We start from the raw sequence: 27,379 nt of genomic DNA, 5'->3' as shown, positions 1-27,379 counted from the left end.
ACATCCTTACAGGTGACAGTGCGACTTAGCTCAGTTCCACCCCCAATTTTGATGGGAGCACCCCAGGGAGACGGGTCCGAGGGTCTCCCAATTCCTCTTCTGCTACCAGCAACCTCTCGAGAGGACTTTTGACTCGTCGCATATTTAGAGAGTCCCCATGCCGCACCGACAATATACATTTACAAACATCCATTCCTTCGCCGGGATTCGAACCCGGGCACTTCGATATGACACTCAGCGGCGCAACCACTATACCGGTTGGACGGTAGTTGTTAACTTAACCTTTTGAAGACGGGATGGCCATTATAGTGATAAAACGAGTTCTCTCTTTGAAAAGACGGGGTTGTCCACTTTAGTGGCCATGTCTTTTTCCCCTATTTTCCAGGCTGAAAAGTGGGGTGAAATGTCAAATTTGACGTCCCTAGGGTTTTAACCACTGATCCCTTTCAAAGGTCTTTTTGCGACATAGATGCACCCCTCTGAGAATCCATTAAACTACACACAAGAATCTTTGTTGCAAATAGGAGGCGATTTCTTAAAGGGGGAAAGCATTCGGTTCAAGATTCCAAATCCTTTAGTAGCTTTCACTGCTACCAAAGCCCCAGTCTCAAAAGGTTAAATTAATATTTACAAGATTTTGCACTGTCATCTGCTAATCGTTTCATTTTAAACAGTCAGCTGTACAACAAAAATGAATAACGTAACAATAATTTTTGCCTATTCAAAAATTTTATGAAGGGCAGAACCTAGAAAGTCTAATGATCTGCACATAAACGGGGAGCTACAGATAAGGCTAAACAATTATTAGTCCAAAGATGTTTTGTCCCTGAAGGACTATTGTTTTCGTTTTGCGATTTTGCGTTGAATCACTATAAATGTCCGTTTCACTTTTCAAACTGTTGCCACCAAATGTTAGAATCCTGCGTTATATTTGAAGAAATTAAATAATGAAAAATCTGCATAAATATATGTACATTTCTCGAATTGCCATAAAAGAACAGTACATAGAGCCATCGAATTTTGAATGACGTAATCCTACTACGAATATGGGCACGTGGAAAAAACAATTTGAAATTTGGAATTTGTTTTATTATCGATTTCATATTTTCTAAAACTTTAACTAATTTTTTTATCGATTTCATATTTTCTAAAACTTTAACTAATTTTTAAGTAACAAACTCAACGATTTAAAAGCGAGCCATGGCAACACTCTAAGAAAAAAAACGACCTTTTTATCTCCACTTTGGGCGCGGAACTGTGTATCGGAAATTCTAAAGATAGGCTCATTTTAAAATTATTTTGCGACTTTGCTATTGAACTGAATTTTATGGTTTAAGTTGTAGAGCTCCAATTCTAAGTTAATGTTGGAAGTGAAGAATCTAAGAACTGATAAGCGAATAATCGCTTGAGTTCAGTGGCAAGAAACAACAAGATAGAAGGGTTAACTAACCCTTTATTATTCCAATAAGATTTAACAAAACTCCGCCTGGGAGTTTACAAGCAAAGCCCGCACTTGGACTTGAACTTAAGAGACTAAGAATTAAACTAAAACTAAGATTAACTAAAGAAGTATAGCCGAAGCTATCAAGGTTCAAATCGAGTTGGCCCCTTAACTTATTTGACTACGAAGCTTAGCAAGGGCTTGAGAGAGAGAGTGGCCAAAAAGGCAGAGGCGCGTAAATCAGAAACTCTGATTCTCTCTAACTCAGTTAGACTCTATAATTGACCGAGCTATTGCGAAGAGCAATGTTGCCGGTTCCAGAATTAAAACCCAAGGCCACTTGACATAAAGAAATCCAGATGTGGAGAAAATCTCAGATGAGAAAAGGAAGATAAGGGGGAAAAGTTTGCAAAACGAGACGAGCGATCATAGCTTTCAAGGAGGACCCAAGACAATGGAAATCAATGACAACAATATGAGAAGATACACTACAGCAATAGTTCCACTGACAAATTCAGGTACAATTAAACAACCTCAATCAGTAGTGCTAAATACAACACAATACAAAACAACTATACAACACAATTTAAATACAACTATTCAACGCAATACACTACAGCAACTCAACAACAACCTAAGCAACCTGTTTACAACACTATATCATCACAATGCGAAAAATCTCACAGCATTAGTTTTATCAATCTCCAAGAATAATATTCAAGCAACAGAAGAACTTCAATCAAAATCAGATGCATTGGAAGTATAAACAGCTACCAATTGAGGATCTAAGTGAAAAAGTTGTCGTCTCCTCTCATGTAGGTGTGAGCTGCAAGTGGTTTGACGCTTCTATCTTCGAAGAGAATTTCATAATTAAAGACTTAAGAGTAATTAACAAAGTCACATTGCACAACTTTGTTGAAGAATTTTTCATTAGATCTTCTGATGTAATCTGGAATGGTCTCAAGTTTTAAGTCTCTGTGTAAAAGTTTATTGCCGATAAGATAGTGTGAATCAGTAATAATGCGCAGAAATTTGTTTTGCACTACTTGTATTTGATGCAGTTGAGTTTGAGTGATCGTGTTCCAAGCAGAAGCAGCATAACAAAGTATCGGTCGAATGCAAGAGGTATATATATTCTGACTCAGTAAGTAACTTCGTGGTTTAAATAATACCGCTCCTCCTCATTAAATATTCAGCAAGATTCCAAACTACGTCCTGGCCGGAAGTAGTAAGTTGAAGTTAAGAATTTGACAGGAAAGGAACTTTAACTTAAAATTTAACTGTTAATAAAATTAACATAATCCTTACAAAATGCAAAGACCATGATATTTAATAAATAAAGGTAGCACGCAAAACGTTACAAAAACGCCCCTTTGGACGTAATTTAAAATCTGAAACCTTTCAGATTTTTTGTTATTTTTTGTTATTTTTTTTTTTTTTAATCTATTTTTTATCGTACTTTTTTTTTTCAAGTTACGAAACAGCTTGCTCTAGCTTAATAAAATCGGACTTTCGACTCTAAGACCTCGTATTCCTTAGGCCGAAAAACGTGCCACATGACGGCGCACAAGAGCAGGAGAGATGATGCTAAAGAGAGGTGAGCACGAAATACCGACCACAAATTAGTATATTATCATTTCATCAAAATATCAACAAATACATCTAGGAATTTTCATAATTTTTTTTAAAGCTTTCGAGTTTCTAAAGCATTAGAACTTCTGCGATGATTCTTCAACAACTACATCTACGAATTTTCGCAAAACTTCTCCAGAATGCACGCGTTTCCGAAACCTCAAAACTTCTTGGATGATTCGCCTGATTAAATTTTAACATTTTTGAAAACAAATTTTAATTACCGTAGACGATTTTTAAATTAAACTAACTGAATAAATAAATAATATGCCTGATTGCTACAGGTATTCCATCTCTTCCTGGAGATGCTTCGGATATGATAGTCCGCACGGTTATACGGGAATTCCTTACCTAGTGGAAGCTATGACGTCAGTGCCCATCTGCCGTTCTCTGGTGATTTCACCTCTGGAGGTGGCGTGGGACGAGTGGGTGGCGGTAGTCGTCATGGAAACGCCACCGGTGATGACGCTGTTGTGGTGGGAGGAATTGAGGGTCATGAAGGGGAGAGGCGAGAGATGACTTGTCGTGCCTGGATGACCGTAACCGTTGGGCAGCATGTGCTTGTCTAACCTTTCACCTATAAAACAAGCTTAGTTTTAATATTAATAATACATTTTAATCATAACACTAGTTTGTAATTACTATCTGTAGGAGTTATTTCTTCTACTGTCTCTGTTTGTAATTACTTTTCCATTGTCTTTCACGAAAATTTCTCATAGAATTCTTGCACAAATCTCTATAGAATATCTACACATATTTATACAGAATCCCTGCATACAACTATAAAAAGCTGCATCTAAAATTTTATAGAATTCTATGAAAGATCTCTGACTCAGCTTACAGAAAATTGCGCCGTAATTCTATAGATGTCTATAGAACTTTAAAAGGTATCTGCCTACGTTAAAAAAACGATTTCGGCGAAAACATTCGATTTTTTTAATTGCCCGGTTTGAAAGGTCAGTTTTGTAGGATTCCGAAAATGGTTCATTTTTACGTTTGTGATAATTATATTCGATATAAAAATCCAATGATAAAGTTCTATAGAAATCTATAGAATTACGGCGCAATAATCCAATGAGGTATCTGCCTACGTTCGGAGCACTTTTTTTTTTTTTTTTTTTTTCAAAACATAGAATTTTGATGAAATATCTATTTATTTAGTCAAAATATGATATCAAATCATGAAAATAGGTAAATTTTTAGGAATATTTTCATAAATTTTTGAAATATATGCAATTTATGCACATTTTTAGGAGAATTTAACACTTACGTTAAATGTCGTATATTTTTTCCCACAGCATATATTTCAGTTTTATTTATACTGTATACTACTACAACACTCATCTGTGTTATGAACTAAAATGTTTATGATATTTCTAAAATTTACTAAAATATTTGTAATTACATGAAAAAAAACAGTTTTTTGTAAAATATTTCTTATCGTTTTATATAGAAATACTTATAAAACAATCAAATTAATAAATATAATTTAGATTGCAGCTTAAAACCTAGTAAATAATATAGAAAACACTTTAGTGAAATTTAATAGAAATACCTTTAGAACATGTTGAGTAATTACATTTCTTGTATGTAAAAACACTAGAAAAATTAATTTTCCAGAAAACGCATTTAAAGATTTCACATTAACAGAAAAACTGTTCTGTTGTATTTACACACTTAAAATTCTCCACATTTGTACATCACACCCTCCCTATCTTTATACTTAAGTAATTTTGATTTCCTATTTGATTTTAATTTTTTTTGGCTATTTTCGAAATGAACGACGAATGACGTTTCGAGTTCTTTATTCTTTCGTTATCAATTCCAAAGTAATTTTTAATCATTTCTTGTTCAATTGATATGCCTAAATGTTCAAACACAGGAAGTAATCTAAGATACCCTGAATTAAAAATTAAAACTGCTATAGTATATGCACCCAGCAACATAGTCTTTATACCTAATCGCAATGTTGCCACACCCAGTTCAAAAAACCGCAATGTTGCCAGTCCCAGTTCAAAAAATTAAGGCAAATAATTATTGCCAGAAACAGAAAAAAAGTACCCAGAATTAAAATGAAATGTTTTAGCACAATTTTACACACAAACAGGTAAAAAAAACAGGGATAACAACATTGTTTACCTTTAAGTTGAGCCTTTTTAATGACACTTCCGGTCTTTCTACTTTCACTTCCAGTGGAGTCAATTGGCTATATCTTCTCTTCTAATTATCACAAACGTAAAAATGAACCATTTTCGGAATCCTACAAAACTGACCTTTCAAACTGGGCAATTAAAAAAATCGAATTTTTTGGCCGAAATCGTTTTTTTTAACGTAGGCAGATACCTTGTAAAGTTCTATAGACATCTATAGAATTACGGCGCAATTTTCTGTAAGCTAAGTCAGAAACCTTTCATAGAATTCTATAAAATTTTAGACGCAGCTTTTTATAGTTATATGTAGGGATTCTGTATAAATATATGTAGATATTCTATAGAGATTTGTGCAAGAATTCTATACAAATCTGCACAGTTACTTTGAATCAACTATCGCAACACCGTGCATTGAATCAACTATTAGAATTCTATTGAAAATATCAGATACAATTTATAATATATTAGATACAATAGAAAATTGCACTATAATTCTAAAGAATTCTTAACAAGATTCCCTTAATTTTTTATAAAGGATCCTGTGAATTCTTTTGAGTATTTAAAATCGCCAAAATTTTCTTTTGGGATTAAAAAGAATGAAATAAATTCTCTTTACCGAATACAATTTTTTTTAATTTAAACGATTAAAGGATTTATGACATTGCGGAAAGGATAAAAACTTTCAGAATATTGATTTTTTCCCCTAATAAAAAAATTCAATTTCATTTTCATTAAAAAAAAATGTTTAAAAAAAATAAAACATTTTAAGCAACAGTAAAATTTAATAAAAATGAAGAAACCATTTCTGTTGTCAAAGTTACATGTACTATAATCAAAAGTATTAATTTCAGGAACTAAAATTTCATAATTAACATCAATAAATTTAATCTCTAAATGAATTTTAGAATTTAAATTGATTTTATGATTTTATAAGATTTAATTTTTATATTATATAAGCAATACTCTACAACAAATTGCACAAAATGCCACATAAATTTAGAAGCCTAAAAAACAAAAATTTCCATTTAAATGATTAAAAACCTATGAAAAATAAGGCATTTATTTTTGGTCTTCTGTATCCTATACAGTACATCCCAAGCTGAAAATTTAATCTGTAAAATGCTATTCTATAAAGGTTTATTAAATTTTTATGAAATCTTGAAAACCTGCATTTCTATAGAAACTGGTCCTGTGAAAGCTTTATAAAATTTCTATAGAATTTTATAGAGCGATATTTCTATAGAGATTAGCTATAAAGTTCTAAAGGAATTTCAATAGAGCTCTGCCAGATTCCATAAAAAATTGCGTTAAGGAATTTCTGAATATCTACCAACCACGGTACTATATTTCGATAATTGTGGTATTGAAATTGTTGTTATATAGTATAAACTTGTGATTATAAAAATTTCAGTGATTATTTATCATGGCGTGGTTATATTTCCAGTATCACTGAATACACTTAACTTCCCAATAGTCAGTATAATATCTCTGGGCGGCCAGTGTTTTCCCTAAGAAAACACAAATTTCCCAAAACTACTAGGCTCACCAGCGGCCGAGCGGTAAAGTCGCTGAACACTGGTAGTTCGGTCCGAGGTTCGATCCCGCGAACGGGCTGGCTGCATAGGCGTTTTCGTGGTTTTCCCCATGTGTAACGTGTATACGAGCCAGTTTCCCGTAGAAAGTCCTACACGAAAGGCATCCTTCCCCTTAGGCAGATAGCCCTCGTGTGCTTTGCCATAATTAAATACACCAACCCAAAACTACTATGAGAAAATTTTTTTTTTATTTTAATGCAAAAACTCTACTGGTATTTCATACCTGGATTTGTTTTCTTTTCATATATAGCCTTAATTTCGTTGACATATTTTAATATGCACATATATATACGTTCTTACAGATATCACAATAAATATTCTAGGCCGCATACATACGGCCTTGCCGCTTAGAGGGTTAAGATTAGATGGCCCTAGGTACCGTCTTTTCACAGTGCGAGGAACATGCATACATACATGCATGCAGCTTCTTCTTAAATTAATTTCCTTAAAAGTAATACAGCGCGATAATATTTGATGCCAACAATTTGAAATGCGATATGTCGTTTGTAGTAAACCGACGCAAAATCCCATTTCGAGACTTAAATACCCCCTTTTGAGCTAAAAAATGCTTATTATAATTAACAGAGAAATATTATTAACAATTTACTTGCATGTTTTAGCATTTGAAATCTACAAACCAAATTCATTAATTAATTATATTAAATTAAATTAGTATTCAGAATAAAACAACCACACATAAACAACGAAAGACTACGTATGGGAAAACTAAGCTATAAAATCTTATCAAAGAACAATACTTACAAATGAACTTGAACAATGTCAATGAGTTCAAACTTATGTTACAAAAGTCAGCTATAACTGTTTCTTTACTGTTATATTTAATGTTTGTACAATGTAGATTATATGCAATTAAATTAGAGTATGGAAGATTAAAACACAATTATCTTCGTGAGCTTTTAATGGCATGATATTTCTTTTTACGTTGTCGAATTCGACGCAGAGATGGCTTGAGAATACTGCGAAAGCTGCAGTAGCCAATTTACGTACGCTTCCTATGTATTTGTAAACACTTCTATGGCAAAAAGCAAGATTTTAGGAAACCGATGGACAATTTGGATAGTGACTTTTTTTTTTCCTTCAACATAGAACTACTCCTACATGAGAATAAAATTTTATTTATATTTCACGCACTATCTTTTTCTCTTATTCTTCTTAAATAGATGGGATGGATGTTACGCTAGGAAATTTTGCATAAATATTCAAAACAAAACAAACAGCCATTGATAGACTCGGTAAAATCTCTAAGCGTGTATGGCTGGAAAGCAAACCTATGGAATCAACAAGACATTCTAGTTTAAACTTTATTACTTTGCTTTAATTTAAAAGGGATTAAAAGTATAAAATTGGGCATGTTATTATTATCCATACCATTCAAAATTATGAATTTAATTCTCACTATAAAAATTAAAAATTGAAAAGTTTTTTTTTAAACCTCAACGAGACATTATTTATTTATTTAAATTAGCAATAAAATATTGTTGGTATTTAAAAATTTGGTATTTAAAAAGCTAATGTTAGTTCAATTATAAATTAAATGGTTTTATTTCTCGCGCAGTGCAGCGCGTGACGAATATTAAAAGAAAGCTAAGCCGGAAAAATTAAAAATACAAGAGCGCGTGCGTTAAATAAATAAATATCTCTTTTTGATTTCGAGAAAGTGCTGGAAAATTCTAGCGCGTGATTTTAAAATCTTATAAAAGGAGGAAAACATCTCAGTTTGTATAGAGTAGTTCAGTATTATTATTTTGCTTTACGAGTGTGATTCTAAAATTTAGGAAGTGAAGGAAATTTATTTATAAATAGTAAGTGTTTTTCGTTGGTCTCTTTCGAGAGGTGTACTTGGAGTAGCTCATCTGGACAAGTTCGTGAGTATATTTTTGATTTCTACGCTTCATTATGGACATTGTCTTGTACATCGATAGGATAGCTTGACTTGGTAAATATGGATGAGATAAATGATTTAGCAATCCTTAATAAGCGCGATATTGTTGAGAATATTCTTAAACATGGCACGATTGAGGATTGTAGGCAGATTATGTCTGAGTTTAACTTAGCGTTTAACACGCTTAGAAATGGCTTACGGAAAATCACCCCAGAAATGGAGCAATGGCTCCAAAAAACCTATGCAGAGCTTGAGAAGTGTGTAGCGATTAAACAAGCTGCAGGAGATTCAGTGCAAAATATCTGCGGTAGCATCCCGTTAGGTAATACTAGCAATGATTCGACATCTAATCAAACTACAAAGCAACCCAAACCAGTTTCAAATGTTATTCAGGAAATAAGCAAAATAAATAATTATAATGAAAAATGGATTACACCCAAAAAATACCACAAACGCACACTTAGTGAAAGCAGCAACGGTTCAATGACGTCAACCAAAAATAAATACGCTTCACTAAAAATAGATGATAAAATGGACACTACAAATGTTAGTTCGCTAAACTCACAAGAAGACAGTACTAATAATGAAGGTGATTTCATCACGCCCAACAAAAAGGCTAACAGAATTCCGCCGATTATCATTTCAGATGTCACGGACTGGAAAGCCCTCAGAGATAATATTAAGCAATTTACCATACCCATGGAATGTGTACAGAAAGGTGGTGATATCCACATTAAAGTTAAATCGGACACTGAGTATCGTGAAGTCACGAGATACCTAGACGAAAAGGAAATTCCTTACCATACCTTTCCTCTCCCTCAGGATAAACCGATAAGAGTTGTAATCAAAAAATTATCTGTTCACACCAAACCCGAGGACATTATGGAAGAACTAATAGACAATAACATCCCGGTTAAAACAGTAAGACAAGTTACCAAGAAAATAGACAATGAAATTGTCAAAATACCCACTTTCATGGCTGAAGTCAAACGCAGCATAGAAGGCAAGAAAATATACAACATAACGCATATTCTAGATTTGGCTGTTAAAATTACTCCCTTCAGACCCACTCCAGGACACAAACAGTGTCACCACTGTCAGAGGTATGGCCACAGTCGTGCTCACTGTAAGCACAAGCCCAGGTGTTTAAAATGCGGGCAAAACCATATTACTACTACATGTACAAAAGACAGAAACTTACTCGGCAAATGTTGCCTCTGCGGAGGCCCCCACATTAGTTCGTACCGTGGTTGCGAAATGCATCCGGATAACTTGAAAAGAAAAATTGCAGAAAAAGAATTCCAAAAAGAAGCGAGAAAAACTTCAAAAAATAGTCCCCCTGATATCAACTTAGAAAATTTCCCACCTCTTCCAAGAAGAAACATAACTCAAAATAGCAGTGAAAATGTTAATGAGCAGAATGCTTCATCTACCAATCAGGACGTAGCTGTCGAAAGTGAGAACTTAGGCTCCGTTTCCGATTTCATAATTTGGCTGAAGAAATTATTCCTGCAAGGAAAAAATCTCTTCGAGCGGTTCTTAAAATCTAAATCAATATTGGAAAAAATCCAAGTCGGCTGGGAAGCCTTTGAACTTTTATCAAGCATCAACTATGAATTTTAACCACATTAACAGTAATTCAAGAACTCACCTCACTGCCCCCAGCAGTTTAAATCTAGCATTTTTTAACGCCAACGGTATTCGCCACAAGAACGTTGAAGTTGCAAACTTCCTTACTCACCATAATATTGATGTGTTTCTAGTGAATGAAACTTGGCTCAGACCTAATGATAAGTTCAAGATCAATGGTTACAACGCATTCAGGACGGACAGAGACCATAACAGGGGCGGCGGTACTATGATATTAATTAAAAGGCATCTGCACGCCAATGAGTTTAATATTCCCAATAGCAGCAGCATTGAAACCATTGCGATCGTTGTGCATTCGCGCACAAATGAGCCGATTTTCATCATCTCGGCTTAAAATCCCCCCAGAAACATTCTCACCAACAATGACTTGCAAATTTTTAACAATATCACTCACCCTGTTATTATAACAGGGGACCTGAATTCTAAACATCATAGCTGGAATTCTCAAAGAAATAACACAAATGGCAACAAACTTTATAGCTATGCTCTTACGAATGACCTTAGAATTTTTGGACCAACGGAACCTACCAGGTATCATCATACAGGCAGCTCGGATGTTCTCGACATTGTTATTACAAAAAATATCCAGCAAATCCCTTTCCTACAGGTGATTAATCAATTAACTTCTGACCATCTCCCTGTTAAATTTACTTACCATGGCTTTGAGAAGACCTTGCCTTTAAAGAAAATTATAAACTGGCAGAAATTCAATAATTCTCTAGAACAATTACCTGCACACCCGGCTCTTGCCGATATTGTAGACATTGAGTACAATATCACTAAGATCAATAGTAAAATTAAGAAAGCCCTTGATGATTCCACCAAATTCAAAGATTATAAGAAAGATAAGCTCCCCGACCACATCATTGAGAAAATAAAAGACAAAAACCGCACAGCAAAAATCTGGCGAAGAACAGGCGATCCCACTGTTAAAAGAAATCTGAACAGAAAAATTAGGAACATCAAGACCCTCCTCCTAGAGTACAGATCAAATTGTTGGGACGATTTCTTAGACTCCATGGATTTCTCTCCGAATACAGTCTGGCGTATTGGAAATTCCTTAAGGAATACTAATAACAGAAATATTGGTCCTCTCCACACCAGTAGTGGAATTGCTTATTCTGAACATGACATGGCTGAAGCCCTTGCGCAGCATCTAGAAAAGACGTTCACCAATCATGCCTCTAATAATGATGAGACAGATGAAGAAGTCGATAATTTCATTAACCACCTAGCTGTCAGAAATTGTAATAATCACTTCAACCCAACTTCTCCAGCAGAAATAAGTAATATAATTAGCAACTTAAAGTCCAGGAAAGCTCCCGGCTACGATAGCATCACCAATACGGTTCTCAAAGCTCTCCCAAGAACCTACATAGTCCTCATTACAAACATAGTCAATGCTTGTATGAGGCTCAATTACTTTCCGCAACAGTGGAAGCACGCGCAGATAATTACGTTTGTCAAGCCGGGAAAAAACCCAAAGGACTTAAACTCCTACCGTCCGATCAGCCTTCTCCCCAGTTTGGGAAAGGTATTTGAGCGTGTCCTCCAAAAGAGATTAACTCAACATCTAGAGGATAAGGAAATTATATGTAAAGAGCAGTTTGGTTTTAGAGCCGGTCATAGTACCGTGCACCAACTACTGAACGTTACAGAATTTATTGCAGACTCCTTCGCAAAAAAGAACACAATCGCCAGCTGCTTTCTAGACCTAGAAAAAGCATTTGACAAGGTGTGGCATGAGGATCTACTCTACAAGCTGCACCTTGTTCATCTGCCCATCAGTTTTATTAAGCTCATGAAAAGCTATCTTAAAAACAGGACCTTTCAGGTAAAAATTAATGACTCTCTCTCTTCAAGAAAAAGAATTAAAAGCGGAGTGGCTCAAGGAAGCGTTCTGGGACCGCTTCTGTTTAATATCTACACGAATGATATGCCGGTTCCTTTGAATGCAAAAGTAGTGAAATATGCCGACGACACAGCAATTTTAACCAAGTCGCTAAAACCTCAGCTCGCTGTAGATAAACTTGAAAGCGCAGTAAATATCATAGCACACTATTATGATTCATGGAAATTAAAAGTAAATCCGTCAAAGAGCCAAATTCTCCTTTTCAGACGTCATCGGAAGTTCACTCCTGTAAATGTAAATATAAAAATTAATGATCAAGCCCTAGCAATTGTTTCAAGTACCAAGTACCTAGGAGTGGTCTTCGACTCACAGCTGTTATTCAAAGAACACACGGAGTATGCCTTGCGCAAAGCCACCGCTGCTAAAATGTCTCTTTACCCTTTAATAAGAAGAAATGCTAAATTAAATATCAGTCTCAAGAAGAAGATCTATACCAGCTTAATAAGACCCACCCTACTTTATGCAGTGCCTATCTGGGCCACTGTGTACAAGACTTATAGACACAAACTACAGGTCTTTCAGAACAAAATACTCAGACAAATTGTTGACTCCCCATGGTTCGTACGTAACCTGCAGATACATAAAGAACTAAAAATAAGACCCATAGATGATCAAATTCTCACCACGAGCCACAATTTCTATGCTAAAATAGAACTTTCTCAATACGAACATATCCGTAATCTGATAAATTATGATCCTACTATAGAAATTGCAGCAAAGCGCCCAAGAGGCATCTTCCATAACAGTAAATGGTGAAATGTGTATATATTGTACATAGTACTATTATCTTTATTTTATCTTCATTGTGTCATTTTACCAGTGTCTTTGAAACTTTATAGACTTATGGACATGATCCGTGTACCTGGATCTTCAAAGCACTGATCTTATATTTGTCATTTTCGTAATCTTCTTATTGTTATATCAGAGACTTTGTAATATTGTGGACTTATGGACATGATCCGTGTACCTGGATCTTCAAAGCTCTGATTATTTATTGCTAGTGTAAAATGTTTTTCACCATTTGCCACTTCGCTCAAATACCGCCGTCCCTATATGTACATAGTGTATAGTTACAGTAACTCATGTGCCTCAGTGTTGTACAAGAACTTTAGTGTTTAATTTCTCAGACCAAGACTTCACTGAATTGTGATATCTACTATTTCAAGATGCATTGGGCTGTGGACAGTTCACGGGAGGGTGACTCCCACGTGACTACCACTGTCCAATCTGTGTTTTACAGAAAGGATGAATTTGAATATTTTGTTTAGCTAATCTGTTGCACTTAGTTGTGTCATTTGTCTTCATTTAGATCGCGATATTAGTTTAATTATTCCAATCTAGATAACCTGTTTCAAAACTTGATAATTATTAATATTTCCAATATTTCTCATTGTACGCGTAAGCTGGTGACCACCCACGTGACAGGCTCCTGCCAATCATCTCCCTTACTCCACCTACATTTCCCAAAATTTGACAAGTTTCGCCTAGTTGGCGCGGCGTAAATCGCCTTAATTAAAAACTTAAGTACCAACGCCTTAGGGCAATTTACCAACAGAGACGGTTAAAGTAGCGGTTGGCTACTAATTGCCGCCTAGCCATTGACTCGATTTCGATTTCAGTTTGTATAGTAGTTGCTTAGTTTGTTGTTGTTTAGAAAACTGCCGTTGTTGATTATAGCAAATTCGCGGATTAGCGTTCTTTAGCTGTTTTGAATTACGTTCTATTGTACATTTAAGTAATTAAAAGATAACTACTGCGAGATATTGTGATACTGCATGATAATTTGAGAAAATTTAAGCATTTCTGTTGTGATAATAATAAATTTTTGTTCATTTTTCATCGGACTTGTGCATTCATTTCATAACGAACCCGTACGCACGCAACAATATTATGTCTCAAGTAAAAATTAGAAAAGCAGATAGATAATATGTAAGTTCTTTTATATATGTTCCATATTATGAAAATGCCTTGCTCAATAGGATAAGAAAAAGGATTATTTAAAAACTTGCTTTAATCTATTGTTCAAGCACAAAGTGGTTGGTGAAATTTTACATTAACATACAAATCACATATTTCATTATTTCCTCCACATATTTTCATTATTTTGATTCAAACGGTCCTATTCATATATATCAGCATTATATAGAATACCTAGGCATTTTATGGAATGCCTGGCGTTTTTAGGAAGAGTATGAAACATCAGAATTTATATACATATTACCTAGCATGGCATATAATACCTAGGCACTTTATAGAATGACAAATGCTCCTTAGGCAAAGTATGAAACAAAAAGGTCATTTTAAGGATATTGTTTAAATGACGTTTATCCCTCAGTAATACATATTGTTACGAATTGTCCAGGTGCGGTAAGATAGCTTCCCCGCAAGGCAGGTTTTGGGTTGCCAGAAAATCGCAAGGGAATGCAGGGTCCCGATATTTGGCGAGAAATCGCCTATTTGGTGACAAAATTAGCGATATGCCATAGACGGATGGAGAACCTTCTGGAACGAATTCTTACTGGTTTAGCCCAGAATGTTCTCGAACGCAAGCCAAAAGCTATATAAACCTTGCTGGTACACGGAGAGCGATTTGATAGTCAGTCCGGGTCTCGTCTAGCGAGTCTATCGCGAGTCAGAGCTTAGTCGAGTCAGTTAATAGTCAGTGAGAGAGTGTCTCGTAGTCTAGTGCTAAATTGGTCGTCGAGTGCATCGAGAGATTCTTTTAGATTCTTTTAGATCGAGAGATTATTTATATACTTTCCCTAAGCATTGTAATGGAGATGTATTTTCCCGGTTTGTAATTTGAATTCTATAAAATGCCTAGGCAACGCGTAAAATGTTTAATCGCTTCATAAATTGCCGCCAGTTTTCGGCATGCGATAAAATGCCTAGGCATTCTATAGAACGCCGGATTTCACACTTCGTCGGTATATTGCAGTAATTATTATATACTTTCCCTAAGCATTGTCATGGAGATGTATTTTGCCGGTTTCTAATTTGCATTCTATAAAATGCCTAGGCAATGCGTAAAATGTTTAATCGTTTCATAAATTGCCGCCGTTTTCGGCATTCGATGAAATGCCTAGGTGTTCTGTAGAACGCCGGATTTCACACTTTGTCGGTATATTGCGCTAATTATTTTATACTTTCTCTAAGCATTGTGATGAAGATGTATTTTGCCGGTTTGTAATTTGAATTCTATGAAATGCTTAGGCAATGTGTAAACGTTAGTGTACGCGAGTTAGCACATCGTCGAGTTTCATCTTAGAGTGTGTTGAGCTCCGAGAACGACCGAACCGAGTCGGGAGCTGTACTCTAGTGTATCGTCAAGTGCACCACGAGCGTGGAGAGTCTCGAGAGTACGTAGAGTTCCGAGAACGACCGAGCAGACTGGGAGCTGCACTCTGCTGCTTTGCTGTCTTCACCGTGATAGCCTGAAGGCTCTGTCGCTTATTGTTTCAGCGTGATTACAGTAGTTCTTCGAAGACTGTAAACGTAATTTTGGAGCTGTCATGAGTAATACTGGTTAATAAATTGCGTTTCGATACTTCATCAAGTGTCGTCGTTATTCACTCCAAATCCACAAACCCGTATGTACGTAAAAAAAGCGCAACAATATGTTTATTTTGAAAAACTAAAGAAAAAGTTCCATTTAAAATTTTTTGTTCAAAATCCATAAAAAAATATGAAAATTGTACGAAACAAATTTTTCCGCTTTCTTAATAAAGAAAGAAAGTAAATAAAGAAATAAAAGAATAAATAATCTTAAGATTAAAGAAATTTTTAATAAATAAAGAAAACAAAATTTTCGTATAAAAATAAGAAATTAAAATTAAGCTATATTTGCAACATGTTAGGTTTGAGTAACATTTTAAATTTATTTCCTTACTTTTTTCACACAAAGACATTTTATATTCCCTCACTTTGTTTTACATATACACTTGACGAATCCTTGGCCACTTCCACTGGACTGAGCAACTGCAACTGACCAGAGAAGAATTTCGTGGTCAGGAATATCTTCAATTCTAAGCAAGTTCTTAAAACATAAAATGAACGTATATATTTGTTTTAAGATACATTCAGAAGTTCCAAGTCGGTAGAAACTATCCTCTCTCATACTCATTACAACTGCCAATATATTGCACTAATTATTATATACTTTCCCTAAGCATTGTAATGGAGATGTATTTTCCCGGTTTGTAATTTGAATTCTATAAAATGCCTAGGCAATGCGTAAAATGTTTAATCGCTTCATAAATTGCCGCCAGTTTTCGGCATTCGATGAAATGCCTAGGTATTCTATAGATTTCACACTTTGTCGGTATATTGCGCTAATTATTATACACTTTCCCTAAGAATTGTAATGAAGATGTATTTTGCCGGTTTGTAATTTGAATTCTATGAAATGCCTAGGCAATGTGTAAAATGTTTAATCACTTCATAAATTGCCGCCAGTTTTTGGCATTCGATAAAATGCCTAGGTATTCTATAGAACGCCGGATTTCACACTTTGTCCTTATCATATGCATATATATATATATAGATAAATCGAGGATATTACTGTTGTTTAAAGACCTTTTTCCTTCCCCCCAAAAAAATGTTTAAGAATTTTGGTTTGGAGTAGTTGATTACAAGCTGAAGAATCTACCAACTTTTTTTTTTTTTTCCAGATGGTTAAATACACTTAAAATGCCTATTATTTTAGTATGTTTATTTTAGTATTTTTAGTATGTTTCATTATAGTTTTACGGACATGTTGTGTATATGCTTAAAGAATTGAAAAGACTGCACTGACCACTGCTTGAAGCCTCGCTTTTGACATTTTGCCATCCCTTTACAGTTTTTTTCTTATACAAACGAATAAAACAATAAAATATAACATGAAACATACTGGGCATTAACCTTCTGAAGGGCAAGAGATGGAAATTAAAGCTGACACAATAAATGAAAGAAAAAAATGTAACATTATTGCCAAAGATTTATCTGCCTCACCTTGGCATTCAAAACACGATTCACTTTAAGGTTAAGTTTCAAATGTTGTTCTTGGGACGCCTATGTGTTTCTTTGTAACATGAAAACATCTCAGAAATATTAAAGCGTGCGTCAGAAGAAAATTATTGAAAAACATTCCCGCCCAAAAGTCTTACTGAATATTTATTTCGTTACGACTGTCAAATACGCTCTCCTCCCCCCACAAAGAGGTGGGGGAAAATAAAGTTGCGGAGAATAATGAAAACAGCGAAACGAACGTGGCATCAATAACTCTGTCATTTTGATGTTTTCAGCGAGTGTGCTTTGAGTGGTCTGGAGATTGACATTTCGTGAAGACACGCCTTTTTCTGGTCAGGTGACTGATTTTTTCTTCATTGATAAACTGGTAGATATTCGGGTGAGGTTTACCAAGTTGCTGCACTGATCGCTTGAATTATTATTTTTTTTTTTTTTTGTAATTGTGGGAACGAGGATGATATAATCTCCCTCAGTTTTCTAGTGTGATAAGTTACGAGAATAATTATGTAAATATACTATATAATATATAAATTATGAAAACAATTAAATAAGTTATATTAGTACCTTTATGAAAATATATTGATGATAAATAAAACACATTAAATAAATTACGAGAAAATTTACCCAAAACTATCTCTGCATTTTTGTAAAAATAAACATTATATATTATATAACATTATATATTTATATATTATATAAATGTACTATATAATATATAAATTATGAAAAAAGTACAAAATTTACCTCAGTATTTTTTATAAATTTATTTTGATGGCTAGTATATTGTATGACTTAAATTATGAGAAAAATTATATAAATTTGTTTAGTAATTTTACAGAAATGAAGTGCTGATGATAATATACTATATGATAAATTCTGACTTAAATTATGAGAAAAATTATATAAATTTATTTAGTAATTTTCCAGAAATGAAGTGCTGATGATAATATACTGTATGATAAATTCTAAGGAAATTAGATAAATTATCTTGGTGTTTTATTTATTTACTTTTTTAAGTATTGCTATCATAAATTAGCGGCCTGTTGGCATGTGGCTGATAATAACTTTCTGTAGAGCCTGATGTTAAGTAAACAAAATTATTATGATCTTATTCGTTTAATTTTCGAATTTATGAGTATTTTCAAACCTCTAATCATCTTAGAATTACCTTTACACTAAGTTTATTTAATAGCCAAATAATTTCGAAAAAACGACATTTTTAATTCTAAGACCTATTCCTGTTTATTTTTTTTTAAATAACAACAAAATCAAGTCTGCAGCCCTAAGATTCCCTTAGCTCTCAAGGGCAAAGAAGTTCGACGCTATTGTTATAAATAATCTCAATATTTTTACTGAGTTATTGCGGTTTGACGAAATACAAGCAATTTTTCTCTTGATTTACCTTTGGTATGGCCTTGTAAGATTTCCTGTACAGGTTGTTTCATAATCTAAAACCGGAAGTTTGAGATAACTTTTTCGGTAAAGTGATTTTCAGTTATCATTATATATCAAAATCTTTTAGTATATGCAAATCATGCTATAGCATTAAAATTGATGGAACTTCAATTTTTTTATGTTGGGGGTCACATTATGACTTATAAAATTTAGTTATTAAAGTTGTAATAAATTTAATTTTTTATAATTTAAATATTGAAAAAATGTATCAATTCAGTTGTTCTGTTTTTATTTTTTTTTCCCACCAATGATCTGTACTATCAAGGAAGTCTTTCATTAAATTTCAAAATGGTTTTGGGGAGAAAAAAGCAGAGCTTGTTCTATGAGTTCAAAAAGCACATTTTCACTTCAAATTTGCTGCTAAATTCCTGTAGGTAATTTAGAAGAATATTACATCTGAAGTTTTGGATCCCCAGAAGCAAGCTTTCTGATAAAATTTGACAGCATTTTGAAATTTTGAGAAGTTACAAAACAACACTTCATCGCCAAATACGGTTTTAATTATGTATTTTAACTGCTTATTTGCATCAATTTAGTAGCTAATTTTTTTAACTTCGAATTTTTTTAAAAATTTCTAATTGAGTAAAATCATTTGCAATTTTTGTGCAGTGTTTTAATTCCAATAATATTTTGCATATCTGAAATCTTAGTAATATTATTAACTGCTCAAATAAGTCAGTCGAGTTTATAATATCCTTTACTTGTATATTCACAACTATTGGTTTTCTTTACAACTCAGAGTTCAAACGAAATTATTTGTTCACTTCCTTACAAATGTAAATAAAATTGTGATAACCATACGTGGGATGACATCTTTCGCGACCGACCGATGGCGCTGCAACTCTGTTTGACAGAACGATTTCTGCAAAATAAATAAAAACGCAGACGAGGCCGCCATGACAGTACGAGACATTAAAAGACGGGACGACTACGTTATAAAGATGAAAGAACTTTTTTTTCCTTTTTCTTTACTGTGACAAATTTCCTGTAAAACTTCGTGCTTCCGTCATCCATTTTTTTCATAGTGTGTAAAAGTCGTTAATAATCTCCATTAAATGTTAAAATGTTAAAAGTTAAAATGTCAATTGGATTAGTTTATGTATTCTCCTAGACATTAAACTCTTCAGCTATTTTAAGAAGTGTGCTCCCAGATGTCAAGGTAAAAGAGGTTTTCGTATATTATGCGTGAAGTAATTAAAGTAAGAGAAATTAAGAGGTTTCGTATACACAGTCCAGTCACATTAATGTGACCATCTGTCAAAAGCCAGAATAACCACCTTTCGCAGAGCGGACTGCTGCGAGACGTGCAGGAAGAGAGTCACATAGGTCCCTGAAGGTGTTCTCTGGGATGTTGAGCCATGCCGACTCTAATGCCGTGGCCAGCTGCGCTAGATTACGCGGTTGAGGATCCATGGCGCGAACAACTCGATCGAGATGGTCCCACAGATGCTCGATTGGGTTTAAGTCAGGTGAGTTTGCTGGCCAGGGGAGGACGGTAAACTCATCCTGGTGCTCTTCGAACCACGCACGTACACTGGCAGCTGTATGGCACCTCGCATTGTCCTGCTGGAAGATGCCATCATCCTGAGGAAAAACAATGCGCATGTAGGGGTGAACATGGTCCGCAAGGACAGATGCGTACTTGTATTGATCCATTGTGCCTTCCACAATGATCAGTGAACCTAGAGAATGCCAGGAAAACATTCCCCAGACCATAATGCTCCCGCCTCCAGCTTGGACCGTTCCGGCAATGGTTGCAGGGTGGTTCCTTTCAGAGGTTTCACGCCTTATACGCCAACGTCCATCTGTCCGATGGAGCATAAAACGCGATTCATCCGAAAACGCAACCTGTCGCCACTCAGTGGACGTCCAGCTGCTGTACTGGCGTGCAAATTCTAGCCTTCGCCGTCGATGAACAGCAGTCAGCATAGGTGCACGAACCAGGCGTCTGCTTCGGAAGCCCAGACGCAGCAATGTTCGCTGAATAGTACTTTGGGAGACACTTTTGGTAGCCCCTTGGTTTATTTTGGTGGTCAGTTGCTCAACGGTAGCCCGTCTATCTGCCCGAACGCATCTCCGCAACCGTCGTTCGCCTCTGTCATCTATGGCCCGTGGTGCACCACATTTGCCACGTCGCTGATTTTGGACAGTCCCATTTTGCCATGCACGGTACACTTTTACCACGGCGGCACGCGAACAGTTCACAAACTCAGCCGTTTCGTAAATGCTTCCACCCTTGGCCCGAAAGCCAATGATCATGCCCTTTTGGAAGTCGGATAAATCGCTTCGTTTCTGCATTACGCCAACGATTGAAATATTTTCCGAAGCCCTCACACACCCTTTATATACGCTCAACTGCACTGTGCTGCCACCTGCCTTCTGTGATTGGTTATTTAACTCTGACATGGAAAGTACGTGGTGGTCACATTAATGTGACTGGACTGTGTATTATGCGTGGGCAAAAATTTACTGCTAAAGAAAGATGCGATACATTGTACCCAAACAACTCGCTTTGCTCATATTACAAGTTAGTCAAGAGCTATACGGATGAAAACTCTTAGTACAGATAGTTTCGTGATGGACGCAAAGGCGGTGGTAATGAATAAACTCACGTGGTCGCCCTCCGCGACCTCGAACAGATGTGAACATCCAAAACGTTTGAGAACTGTTAGCAAAGAAATGTAATGTTGCTCGTTACCTGTCTTTTCGAATGAAAACTTATGAATTTTACGTCAACAAAGACAACGTTTACAAAATTGCCCTGGAAGATCTTGAGAAGAAAAAAATATATTCCTGTTTTGGCCATCAGGGCCTTCTGCTATCATGCTTCTATATTGATAGCAGAACAGAAAGAAGATGGAATATCTGAATATCATTTGTTGATTTGGTCCGTAAATCCTGATTTTTTTTTCAAACAAATACATTCATAAGATGTCCTTATGATCCTGCGAAAAACTGCAGCCATTTACTTGGATTAGAACATGTCCACCAAGAGAACAGGAACTCGCTTCAGAAATATCAAGTGTAGATCATGTTGGTGACTTTTAACAGAACCCAGTGCGTTAGATCTCGAAAACTGAAACCAGTAATTATTTCCTATTGCACGAAAACGCACAGAGATAGACAATTTCATTCTCGTCAAGAGGTACCAAGCACAAAGGTCAAAATTCTCCCCTACCCCTCTTAATTACACAGATTTGAATCTTACTTTTCAATCTGGTGTTTAAAATCTCACTCTTTTATCTTTTCTAAAGTGAAGTATCATCTTAAAAATCATTATTTTAACACCACAAAAGCTGTAATTAGGAACTTACGCAATATTCCATAAGACGAGGGACCCAACAGCAGTCCAGCGGTAAAGTCGATGAGCACTGGTAGTTCGATCTGGGGTTCAAATCACGGCGAATGGGCTAGCTGCATGAGCGTTTCCGTGAATTTCAACATGTGTAGTATTTTGTGTTTAACAATTTCACTTCTCTGGCAAAGGTCAGCACAAACCCACGACATTCATCGTAGCAAGAAGTCATATGCGTCTGTCGTCAGCAAGAGTCTTGAACACCACATAGGTGATAGCCCGACTTTAGTTCAAGTCCGCTCCCGAATTTCGAGAGAGAGTATCCCGAGGGGATGTGTTCGAGGGTCTCTCATCTCTCTTTCTCTACCACCAACCTCTCCACAGGACTTCCGGCGCGCCGCATATTTAGAGTATACCCATGCCGCATAGACATTATACATTTGCAAAATTCCTTGCCTTCTCCGGAATTCGAACTAGGCCACTTCGGTACAATAGTCAGAGTCACTATCCACTGTGTATTACCCATGTATAGCAAGTTAGTTTCCCTTAGAAGGTCCTCCACGAAAGCATCCATCCACTTAGGCAGATAGCCCTCGAGTGCTTTGCCATAATTAAGTGAACCTGAATCTAACCACAAAGTGAGGGTGTGCGAAGAAATCAAGCAGCTGGTACGAAAATGCCAAGCGTTGTAAAAACTTAAAACAGTTGTGTATTGAATGCTAAAAAGTAAGAATGTTGTTTTTAACAACTTTCGATTTTCTACGAACGTGGTCCCAAAACTTTGTTAGCGCGCTATTTACAAGCAAACAGAAATTTTTTATGTGGAAAAAGAACTGACATAACGTCACCACAATTAATTAGCTTATCTTTGCAAAAGAAATATGTATTATGAATAAGAATTGTCTTCCGAAGTAAACAAAATAACATTGTGTATCCGCCTTTCCATTTAAAGGTTATAAACCCCTACCCCTCTTAATTATCCAGATTTGAATCTTACTTTTTCAATCTGGTGTTAATCTGGTGATTTTGCAGAATCATCCGCCGAAAGTTCTGCGTCACGCTTACATTTATCTAAAACCATTCATTTACCTCTTAAAAATAGATAATGTACATATAATTTTGTGTCATTTAAATCAAAGGAAAAAGCGTACAAATGAAGTATTTACAAGCTTCGTTTTACTTAGTCCTGAAGGGAAAAGAAGATATCTATACAACTCAAAATTCGGATATTTGGAAACCGGATAGTTGCAATTATATTATAATGCGTCTAAAATACGCCTAATACGTCTAAACAATTGTTTCCATAGCAAAGGTTTGGGTTTGGTAGGTTATGGCAAAGTACATTAGAGCTATCTTCCTAAGGGAAGGGATGCCATGGTGGAGGACTTTCTAAGGGAAACTGGCTCGTATACATGTTGCACAGTGGGAAAATAACGAAAACGTTCATACAGCCAGCCCGTTCGTCTGGAATCGAAACCAGGTCAGAACTACTAGTGTTCACCGATTTACCGCTCGGCCGCTGGTGGTCTTTACATAGACTTAATTAACTTGACTTTAACTGAAGGCAGCAGTCACATTGATTTTATTTCAAAAGAGAAGCGAAATGTTTAAATGATTTTCCGTTGGTTTGTAATTTAGCAAAACTCGATTAGTAGAATAGAATTTATATTCTAATAGATAGAAAAGAAATTTTATTCTATTTGTAGGATAATTCATATTCCCATTTCCATATTCCCATTCATACTCCCATAATTCATATTCCCATTTTGTTTATGCGTATTATTCTAAACGCAAGATTATTCTTCATCGTAGAAAAATATATCCATACATATTTTGATTTCTACTAATTTACAAATAAGACATAGTCGGTGTGAGTTAAGACTTTGCTGAAACCAAATTGGGAGCTAAGAATCTTTAAAAACTTCAATATCCTTATGAACCTGAAATCTTTACATGACTAGAATGACGTACTCAGCAAGATAATACATGCTCTTAAATCCTTACTACTTTCCTGTTATATAGAAAATAAGAAATGGATTTGTTATTGGTGTATGTCCCTTAAAATGCAAGGAAGCAGTTGATTGTAACTAGAATATTCGATAAGATTGCATCAAAAGTATTATCTTTTAGTGAAATAAACTGATATACCACCTCAACTCAAAACGTTCCGAATTAAGTGTTCCTCAAAATCTAAGCATTTACAATCGTATGGTTATAAACGTTCTGTTTATATTCGTGTTTGCTAGGTCCAATTTCTCTTCTGCATCCAACTGTTGTTTCAAAATTTTAAGCACTCTGCTTAACAAAACCGTCTGCATCTCCACATATTCTCAATATTAGTTTGCATTGCAGCTCACCATCTGGGCGAGCCCCAAATGACCCTTCCTGCGATGTCCGTGCGGACACCCGCATCCATCCCTTAATTAATTAAATTAATATTCTTGGCGACGTTTTCTCTTCTCTGGGCTTCCCATCCGGGCGTGTGGCAAACCTTCCAACTCCCCGCTGGGCTCGGAAGTCAAAAGTTCGCCAAGCTCCAGACATTGATAGCCAAGTGAGATGGGACCACCGAGGGAGACTGTCAACGAACGCCAAGGGCCGGCGTCAAACCTACGCGGTTGTGCTTGTCATACCTAACTCTGAGAATATATTTCAGTTGTGTTGATGTAGACGTAGGGGGTTTAAGGAAACAGGAATGGTTTTCCTATTACTCTCGCAGCGGTTTTTCATTAATCTTCTTCTCCCTGGGTTCCTTGCAAAGCCAAGACCTGGAGGTGCAATGTTTGTAGTTGTGGATGAGTAATGGGAATTTAAATAGATTCTGAAAGAGGCTAGTGACAAGTATAAATCAGAATATTATATCTTTATGTAACATTTCTTGAAAAAGAGTAATTATCAGTGTCTCTGTACGTGGTACATGTAAGCGTAAAGCAGCTTGTTCTTTCCTAATGTATGAGCTTGATTAAGTTGAAAAATGAATCTGTTTGAACATCATATATATATGATTTATTGTAGAGATAAAATTTCCGAACTCTGCGAACGAAATTAACTCAGCGAATATAACTCAGCCTTAGAAAGCTTCGGAGAGGGGGAGAAAAAGAATTTAAAAAAAAAAGAAAAATTCCTAATTTTAATGGTCTCTCAAAAGAATTTGTTGAAGTTTGTTAAGGAAGATGGTCAAGTTTCATAATTGACCTTTCACCACTTCACTTCCATTTACGTCGTTTCACCTCGTGTAATGTTTAAGCATAAAGGTTAACTTGAAATACGGTCTCAAATGTGGTGAAGAAAAAAAACACTGCGCGTCGATGATGGCACGTGTTATGATCGCAAATGGAGGTGGGTCGGGAGGGCCTTGAAATGCCTATTTTACAGTAAAAATAGCATGAAGGGACTATTTTATTCTTCAAATGTCAGCTATGATTAAATGAAGCCTTTATTTAGCCATGACCGACTTAAAGAATTAGAAACTGAGAACTGATTTAAAATGATAAAAGTAACACATGAATCATTTTAACATATGTAGCGTTCAAACGCGGAATTTTTAGCCCAGTGGGAGTTAGCCCAGAAGGGCTATTAATTTTGTTTTAGCATTTTGCGTTGGAAATTTTTTTGCTGTATCACTTTTCAAACTGTTGCAATCAAATATTATCGGCCTTGTGTTAATATTATCGCTTGCCACCAAATATTATCGCCCACCAAATATTTGTAAAGTTTTAATGAAAACGATTTCAAAGCGAGCAAAGGCAGCACTGTACGGGGGGGGGGCATTTTTATCTCCAGCGCGCGAGACTACGTATAAAAAATTCTAAGGATATGCTCTTTTAAAATTATTTTGTGACATTGCTGTTGAATTGAATTTTATGGTTTAAGTGCGAAGAACACGATATTTAATAAATAAAGGTAACACACAAAACGCTAAAAAAAAAATAAAGCTCCTTTGGATATAACACCTGAAAACTTTCATATTTTTATTTATTTATTTATTTATTTTAATTTTTCAGGTTTACGTTTAATGAACTGGCTTATAATTTCCATTGAACATTCGTATTATTTTTTAAATTCGTGTTTCATTAATTCATCTGAAAATTAAACTAGTTTTGTTTATTTACCATAAAATTGCATGTCTTACTGTTTCATGAAATCCGCAGGGGACCTTAGCTGTTATCACAGACAAGCTGCTACTCCTCGGCCACCTAAATGTTTCTTACATTGTAAGAAATCAAGTTTATTTTTTAAATGTAATTGTTATTTGAAGCAACAATCGTGCCAGGACACGTTTTTCAACAATCATAAAATTTAATTTATTTTTAATGACAACACAAATGCCTATGTTTCTACAACCGTTGTCAAGATTTCTGTCTTTTCGAACAGTAGTCGACTTGCATAAAAGAGAGGCATCGTTATGAAGCGGACTCGTCGTTACCATGGTTACGAGGCAAGCCAGGTGAATGCAAATGACCCTGAAGTACTAAGTCTGCAGCAACCGAATTGCTGAAGCTAATCATAAAAGAACTGGGCAAAATGTAACTATGCGTCATGGTTTTCAATATGTTTATATTTATTCTTTTATTTAAACTTACTTTCAAATACAAAATCATGATCATACAAGGAAATCGCAACCAATGTTTGTGTTCTATTGTTTGATTAAAATCTAAATATTCAACAAATTACATCATCTAATCCATATAACTGAATAACATATTCAACAGTGACTAACAAAATGCGAGACCCACGTCACTTGAATTTTAAGATGGGGGGGGGGGCTCTTATCTTAAGACTCATAGTATATTTACTGTTTTTTTAATGATTATTAATCATTTGGAGATCAAGCCTTCTCGAACATACGGCCCCACGGGATTTCATAAATATGCATCTGAATATATTATATTACGTGTTCTGTTATTAGGAATTGAATATAATCTCTTGGCACAAACCTTAAGTATTTTATTGAATCTGATTTCTGAATAAACCCCACGGATAAAACAGATAACAAGAACCGCTCGTCTCAATAGTTAATTAGTTGGATAATTGCTTAAGGGAAAACGAGACAGCAAGGGCTGCTCAAGAAAGGAAGGGACATCTTCATGAAAGACATCTTAAGGGAAATCTGTCGTTGCAAAATTCATTGCGTTTACAAAGGTTTTCCATGATACGAGGCGTATTCGGAAACTAAGTACCGTTTTGAAAAAAAAAAAAAAAAAAAAATAGTAAAACAATTTTTTCGAATCCAATTTTATTTTTACATGAAAATACATGTCTTAAACTATTTTTCAACATAGTTTCCGCCAATGATCAAACACTTGTCATAGCGGGTGACCAGTTTTTGTATACCA

The 27,379-nt window shown here is 35.3% G+C and overlaps 1 protein-coding gene across 2 annotated transcripts in view; it reads right to left on the bottom strand.

Annotated features, from left to right (window-relative positions):
- Nucleotides 1-27,379, bottom strand: part of LOC118185374 (dachshund homolog 1-like) — a 546,499-nt gene that overhangs the window by 229,348 nt on the left and 289,772 nt on the right. For both annotated transcript variants that reach the window (XM_085824377.1, XM_085824378.1), the window contains one exon: nt 3,425-3,650. In XM_085824377.1, the coding sequence (XP_085680503.1) occupies nt 3,425-3,650 (226 nt within the window). The remainder of the gene's footprint in view (nt 1-3,424; nt 3,651-27,379) is intronic.

The sequence above is a fragment of the Stegodyphus dumicola genome, chromosome 9 (assembly GCF_044657685.1).
Source record: "Stegodyphus dumicola isolate Sdum_Otavi_A_Nest chromosome 9, ASM4465768v1".
In the NCBI taxonomy this organism is placed as follows: Eukaryota; Metazoa; Arthropoda; class Arachnida; order Araneae; family Eresidae; genus Stegodyphus; species Stegodyphus dumicola.
The sequence above is the reverse complement of the archived record's forward strand: the minus strand, read 5'-3'. Positions and strand labels throughout refer to the sequence as shown.